General features: G+C 40.7%; 1 protein-coding gene across 1 annotated transcript; it reads left to right on the forward strand.

The window, feature by feature from the left end:
• The first annotated feature begins 777 nt into the window (after positions 1–777).
• LOC104804902 lies at positions 778–2,367 on the forward strand. The gene is made up of 5 exons (XM_010529267.2): positions 778–891; positions 1,032–1,118; positions 1,259–1,489; positions 2,040–2,207; positions 2,299–2,367. Exons 1-5 carry the CDS (start codon positions 781–783, stop codon positions 2,365–2,367), a joined length of 666 nt encoding a protein of 221 aa, XP_010527569.2. The 5' UTR covers positions 778–780.
• Positions 2,368–8,269: the final 5,902 nt, after the last annotated feature.

Genomic DNA, 8,269 nt, shown 5'->3' on the forward strand with positions numbered 1-8,269 from the left:
GAATCAATTGCTCTACCTATGGATCGTATTATTATATGATGTTATTGGCATCATTTCGATTTCACGGAAAATATAATCGCGGACCTTTTTACTTCCTCTCGTCACAATGTGAACCGACTTCGATTTCCTCATTCATGTGTAATTAGATGAATTAAAAAAGTGAAATCCTTTTATTAACATAGAAAACGTATAGGATTTAGGTAAATAATAATTTATTTAATTTAGTTGATTATATTTGTGAAATAATCCTTTTATTAACATTGCTAGAGGATTATTAGGTTTCCATTTCGATTCGCAATTTCACAAATTTTCAATCCTCATACATATATTAATGTTTTTTAAATAAATTTTGATTATTTTTTTTTGCATTAGTATGCCATGTTGATAGTGGAGAATGGAGGTTACCACGGAAGCGAGGCCTGGATGACTGTGTGGAAACCATTTGTTGAACAGGATGATGAAATAAGTGCGAGCCATATGTGGATTTCTAGCATGAATGAAGAGGGGCGCGCAGTTAATGCGATAAAATGAACCAATTCTACGAATATAAGTCCCAAACATTAGGAAATAATCTATTATATGTAATAAATCACCTGTATCGCTGGAAACAAATCCGATTGTTTGGACTATGGACCAATTCTATGTCTATAAATCCCAAACATTTAGAAACGAGAGCCATACCAACAATCTCAAAGCTTTTGATCTCTGTCTTTTTGAATGGCATCTCATGTCATCATGGTTGATCGGGCGATCAATTTGCTGCTGATTCCGGTAATCACGATGTTGATAATCACAACTTCCTCCGCAAAGATGGATATTTCAGAATTGCAAGAGGTTGAGATACAAAGACACTTGGAACTAATCAACAAACCTGCTGTTAAATCTATCAAAGTAAGTAAGTTCAATGGATATATAAACTATAAGATTTCTTAAATGTTTTGTTATTTATACATTTGTTGGATAACTGAGTCACGAGATGAACAGCGTTCATGTTTTGGATTATGTTATGTTGTTATTTTACTTTTGAACAGAGTCCAGATGGAGATATAATAGATTGTGTTCATATTACCAATCAACCCGCTTTCGATCACCCTTTATTAAAGAACCACACTATTCAGGTATGTCTTATCTGTAGAAATTATTTGGTATGTCGTCTTTTAAATCTTTTTGTCTTATATTTTCACTTCTAAAGCATTGATTTGCTATTTCTTCTCACAATATTTTCTTATGCTGTTATGATCTGAATGATGTCAAATAGATGAGGCCAAGTTTTCTCCAAGAAGATCCTTCCTCAAAAACTGGTGGCATAGCTCAGGTATGGCATAAGAACGGAGAATGTCCAGAGAGCACCGTTCCAGTAAGGAGAACAACAAGAGAAGACCTCTTACGTTGGGGTTCCATAAAAAATTACGGAAAAAAAGATACAAATTATAGCAGCCATGGATCTCGATTTCACCCAACTCAAAAAGATTCCTTGGAAAAACGTGAGGTATATTGCTGAAGTTAAACTTGATTTTGATTAATTTTAAGCTTCAATCAAATTAATTTAAGCTAAGTTTAATTTTGGATCATTGATCCAATATAAATTGGGGCCAAATCCAAAATTAATTTATGATCTAATTTCTAAAACAATTTATAAGAAACATATCTAGATATTTAGTTAGAAAAGTTTAGATAGTTATAATAACATATTTAGATATTATAATAGAAAATCTTGATATTAACATATTTTATTTAGGACATTTATATGAATAGTTGTTATGAAATGAGTATAAATAGTCATATTTCCTTTCGTTGTAATACGACGCAAAATCAATGGAAATAATTTTTTTAAAAAATATCTTCCTTCCAAGTGTTCTTCTAATTTCATTCCTAGAATTTTCTTAAAATTTTCGAGTTCTTTATAGAACTCGAACCAGTGCTAAACATTGCTAGAGGATTATTAGGTTTCCATTTCAATTCGAAATTTCACAAATTTTCAATCCTCATACATATATTGTTGTTTTTTAAATAAATTTTGATTTTTTTTTTTGCATTAGTATGCCATGTTGATAGTGGAGAATGGAGGTTACCAAGGAAGCGAGGCCTGGATGACTGTGTGGAAACCATTTGTTGAACAGGATGATGAAATAAGTGCGAGCCAGATGTGGATTTTTAGCATGAATGAAGAGGGGCGCGCAGTTGATGCGATGGAAGCGGGTTGGCAGGTTTCTCGTTCGTAGGCTTTGTTTCATATTTCTGTCATGATTGAAAAAAAACATGTGATGATTGATCTTTCTGTTTGCGTTTTGCTTATAGGTAAATCCAGTAGTGTACGGCGATAAAAACACGAGACTCTTTATTTATTGGACTGTAAGTTTCATCTAATATTTTTTCGGTCCGTTTCCGTATCCATATATGGCCTAACGATTAAGCCACATATTCTCATGTACCACGATTCAAATTAATGGAAAACTCAACAAAACAGGGTGATGGGTACGACAAAACAGGCTGTTATGACCTCAAATGTGAGGGCTTTGTCCAAACCAGTAGCAAGATCGCTGTTGGTGCGGCCTTCAACCACTATTCAACTCCTCGTGGTCCAGAATATAAATGCATCTTTCTTATAAGGAAGGTATAACAAAAAGATGGGAAAAACCGAATACATTCATGTTTCACATCATATATTGATAAACTAACGGCTTGATGCATGGTAGGATCCTGGGAGCGAGAATTGGTGGCTCCTAACCAATAATCACCAAGTCGGGTATTGGCCGAACTAACTCTTTCCATTGCTAAAGGACACGGCAAAGAAAGCGGCATGGGGAGGAGAGATCCAGAATGTAAAGAAGTATGGCTTCAAACATACTTCCACTTGCATGGGAAGTTGTTTTTACCCGCAGGATGGTCGTGGGAAGGCATCCTTAATAAGCCGCATTACTGTACTACAGGGGAACGTGAAGAAGGAGCCCGGAGAAGGTTTTCACCTCATCTCTAAGAAGGAATGTTACAATTTATTTTATTACCGTTTTCACCATAAGTTGGGATCACACCTCTTCTTCGGTGGACCTGGTCGAAGCATATATTGCCCTTGAAATGAACTTATGATGTATCCTAAAATAAATTGAATGATTCAATGTTTACTCTTTAGAGTTATAACCAGCTTATGTATATATATATATATATAACACAAGAATAGTTAGTTCAAATGGTAAGAAAGGGAACAAAACTCATTCTCATTCCAGGTTTGAGTCTCCATATAGAGAGCGACATTCACATGGATTTCTCCGATCCTCTGAAAGATGCAATGCACAATGATTTTTCAAATTATAAAAACTAGAGAAAATAAAAAAAAAAACTCAACTTTTTATTCTTTTCAAAATATATATCTAAAAAATAAGTAAAATCTTGTGTATTAAAATGTCGAAAAAAAAAAGAAAGCTCTCTAAGGGGCGATTGCCGGTGTCCCCCACTGGGACCCCATCCTCTTCACCGTCCGCGGCCATCCTCCCCACTGTCTCTTCTCCCCCACTTTCCTCTCCCACTCACACCTACTCTCCATCCTCACCCACTGAAAAATCCCCATCGTCTCCTTCGACTATTCCTGTTGCCCCACCACTGAAAAGCCCTAGCCCCCAAATTCCTCCTCCGGTGGCTCCATTGGCGACGAGCTCCTCTTCTGCTCCATCAAGCTTGGAGTTCACCCTCTCCCCCCAGGATTCCCCCCCCTTATCTGCTCCTCCTGCAAAATCAGTTGATTCTGGATTTGGGTCTGGGTTGATGCTCGCAGTTCCGGCTCCGGCGGTTGCTGCCTCCACTCCGATCGCAGTCCTGATTCGGCGGGTGTTTTTGCGTCGGTTCAACAACCTCTGCCTTCTCCTACTCCGGCTGCATCCTCTGCTTGGGCAAACCCTAATTTTCCCTGGGCTCAAAGACTCAAATCCTCCTCTAGGAACTTATCCCGTGTCACCACGCCATCTTACTCGGAGAACGGTACTCCACGTGTGAAAGTTCCGGGCTCAGCGCTTCTTGAAACGTCGAAAGCTTGGGCTGGTAATCTCATTGGCCATTTCATGGGCTTGCTCCTTCTGGTTCTCGGATTTTTCAGGCCCTCAATCCTATTTGGGGAAAGAAATCTCGGATTCTGGTGAGACGTATTAGTGATTCTTCATGTCTCTTCCATGTGCCGGATCTCGCCACCCGGGAATGGATTCTAGAGGTAGGGATATGACATGCAGCAGATGTCATGTTCACCATTTCAGAATGGACTCCAACATCATCTCTTCGACAAACAGAATTAAAGTCTGCACCTATTTGGATCACTCTGAAGAATATCCCAGCTGAACTATACTCCTTGCAAGGCATCAGCTACATCACAAGTGGAAGCGGGGAGCCATTGCATACCGAAAAAATGCGCCTTGACCCCTTGAACATTGGTGAATCAAGGGTCAAGGTCGAAGTCCAACTAGGTGGCATTTTGTCGACGGTCGTTGAGGTTGAAGATGATAAGGGTGGTGTTGTTACTGTTACTGTCGTCTACTCAGTGCAAAGAATTCGGGCATAAAACCTGCGTCAGATTTCTAAGAGAAACTTATTAACTGTCCGGTCCCATCTATTGGACAAACTCAACGGGAGCCAATGCAGTCAGCTTCCCAGCCTGAGACATCAGACCAGTCTCATCCATCTTCTACCCTCTGTGTTGGTTTAGTGCTCTATGATATACTGTTTATGAGTTTTATTCAGATACATTTGATGTATTGATACTTTCTACGGTTTTATGAGAGTATTTGATTCATTGCATGTTCTTGTATATTAGATATGTTATGAAATCCATGTATCATTATGAATGATACTGAACTCCCTAGTCTTATGTCATTATGGGAATGATGACATAATAAGACTAGTTGATGTGTGATTGATGATCATATAGATGATCATAGGTATTGGATACGATCACAATCATAGGTATTCGTTGGAGAACGTAGCTCTCTCCGTAAGCGAGTAGAGGAAGGTTTCAAGAAATACATCTTCAAGAGTAATCCCCGGTCCCTTCTTGATTGCTTTACAGTTCATCTTGAAGTTTGTAAGGTGTGCATTCGGGTCCTCGTTGGGTCTCTCTCGGAAACTCATGTTGTTGAGCATTTGAATGCATTGCGGTAGGAGTTCGAAATCTTCTATGGTGCCTGATTAATGCATGATAGTAGCTGGGTGTGCTTCGGTTGTGTGTACGTTCGAAGCATTCTAGGGGCGGCTTGGGCTGGACCTCTTTGGGCATTGGCCCCTCTCAACAACTCTTCGTCCATTTCGGGTTGTTCTCTTCGTGCGTTGTTTTCTCTCAGCATTTCTTCGACCATTCCCTACTGTCTTTGTTGTCTCCGAGCGAAACGTAGAGTCCTTTCTATTTCAGGGTCAAAGACAAGTTGATCTCCACCGGTTGTGCTTCTTGTCATGCACCGGAAGAGCTGCGCACCAAAGAGACAAAACGAGCCGAAAGTGCTGTAAAATGGTTATGTCGCAAAGTAATCCAAGCAAGTTTCCAAGCAATGGTGATCTAGCAAAAATCTACACTAACACAAAAACGCCTAGTCCCCGGCAACGGCGCCAAAAACTTGATGCGCACGCACCGAGTCTTATATTTAGTACTCGATCCGTACCACTATCTGCAAGTATACGGTAGTTGTAGTGTAACAACCCGTGACCGCTACGAATTGTCGAAACTGCCCCCACACAGAAACCCGGGACCTTTCAGTGTGTTTTGTCCTCACTCGCACGCATACCGAGACACTTCCCAGTAGGTCACCCATCCTAAGATTGCTCCAGAGTCAGCACACTTAACTTTGGAGTTCTCTCATGATAGTCAACAAAAAAGGTAGATGCACCTTGTAGCTATGAGTAGCTCACCTAATTCTTTTATGTTATCTTAGACCGTATAGTCCCATACCTATACAGCCCTCAGATCTTTCTCATTCCGGTGTGTTCGATTCATCCCTGTACCCCCTATCCAGAAGCTCGTCAAGAGCCGCCCCTTGTCCGTGCCTCTGCACCGACAATCACTCCTCGCCCTCCTATGGTACTCTGGTTTGTCACAGGCCCACCAGCTTCTGCCTGGTTCGTCCTCGAACCACACCGTACTGGGAGAGTACCGGTTCTGATACCATCTGTAACAACTCGTGACCGCTACGAATTGTCGAAACTGCCCCCACACAGCAACCCAAGATGTTTCAGCGTGTTTTGTCCTCATTCGCATGCATACCGAGACACTTCCCAGTAGGTCACCCATCCTGAGATTGCTCCAGAGTCAGCACACTTAACTTTGGAGTTATCTCAGGATAGTCAACCAAAAAGGTAGATGCACCTTGTTGCTATGAGTAGCTCAACTAATTCTTTTATGTTATCTTAGACCGTATAGTCCCACACCTATACAGCCCTCGGATCTCTCTCATTCCGGTGTGTTCGATTCATCCCTGTACCCCCTACCCAGAAGCTCGTCAGGAGCCGCCCCTTGTCCGTGCCTCTGCACCGGCAATCACTCCCCGCCCTCCTACGGTACTCTAGGTTGTCACATGTAGTACCAGGGTCGAACACGAGGACTAGGATGTATTAGTCTATCTCTAAGTTAGAATGGAAATCAAATAAAAATATGAACGATGGTGTGTGTTGGAATGAAAACAAACAAATAAGATTAACGGTTTGTAAACGATGATTCGAGACGTTGTGGGTTCGGGATCCCTCAAGAATCGCATGGACGATTAGTGATGTTACAATGCCTATGGGTTTATCTTCCAAAAGGGGGTTTCAAGCGCTTCTTCTAGAGTTTATCTCTCCCAAGCTTAAACTCACTACCTAGAGAATCGATTCACCCATCTCTCAATGATCTAAATGATCTCTAGATGCATTAGTGTACCCTATCATGAACCCTAAGCAAGTTAAGCCATCTCCCAATGTGCATAACTCACTCATTTGACATTTAGTTCCAAATATCATTCCCATATCCCTATGATCAATGTGTTCTATGGTCATATCAATAAGAGTTTCATCCAAATCAATAGCATTAAGCACAAAACATCAAACCCATGGAAGAAAACTCAAAAGCATCATAGATAAGCATAGGTGTCCTTACAAGAGTGGGGATCCTTCACCCATAACAAAGTCCTTACTCCATAACTAGAGGTACAAAATAGAAAGCAAAGTAGAGAAACATAGAAAATGAGAAGAAATGCTCAAAATGGTCTTCAATGGTGTCTTCTCCTCCAAAATGTATTCCTAGGTCTCCAAATCTCTCTTCCTCTTCTCCAAGTTGATTTTCTCCAAAAGGGTCCAGTCCCCTTTCTCTCTCCTCAAACTCTCCTTTTTGTGTAAGTGCAAAAACTAGGTTTTTCCTAAAAAATCGGGCTTTTCCTTTTTGGGTCGGATTTGATATCGGGCGGTCGCTCATTTTTTGTTCAGGGTCGCCCATTTTTTCTTCGGTGGCGCTCGTTTTCTTCAGGGTGAGCGACCGCTCATGTTTACGAGCGACCGCTCGTTCTTCTTTGCAACTCAAGGCGACCTCCTTGTGTAATGAGCGACCGCTCGTTCTCCATATTAGCACAGAGCGACCGCCTGATTCCGCCAGCGACCGCCTGGTATAACGATCGGGCCGCTCGTTTTCTCTGAGCCTTCCGAGGCTTCTCGATTTCACTCCTTTTCCGTGCCCCTTTGCGCAAATATCCTCGTTCGATCATCCTGCAAGGAAAATGGAGGAAAGAATCCTACCCATGACAGTCTAACGTCCTATTATGCCTAAAATATGAGAAAATCAAAGTGTGTGACGTTAGAAAAACCAGTGGAAAACCCGTGTGATCATTAAGGATGTACTGTACGTTCTGGATGTGCGAAGGAACTTAGTGTCGGGTTGTGTACTCAATCGGTTCGGGTTTAAGATGGTATTTGAGGCTGATAAATTTATCCTTTCTAAAGGAGGAGTGTTTGTGGGGCAAGGCAACCTATATAATGATATGTTCAAGTTCAGTATTAATAAAATTATTACTTATTCTTCAGTTTGATGTTGATGATTTTAATGATTCTACGTTGTGTCATGCTAGACTAGGACATGTTCATTACAAACATGTTAATCTTATGTCGAAAATGGATTTAATTCCACCATGCATATTGAATGATGGAAACTGTATTACATGCATGAAAACAAAAATAACCCGTCATTCTTTTTCTAGCATAGAACGGAGTTCGAAAATATTGGAACTAGTACATAGTGATCTATGTGACTTGCATAGTACACCATCTTTAGAAAATA

This window comes from Tarenaya hassleriana, unplaced genomic scaffold, assembly GCF_000463585.1.
Source record: "Tarenaya hassleriana unplaced genomic scaffold, ASM46358v1 Cleome10, whole genome shotgun sequence".
Lineage (NCBI taxonomy): Eukaryota > Viridiplantae > Streptophyta > Magnoliopsida > Brassicales > Cleomaceae > Tarenaya > Tarenaya hassleriana.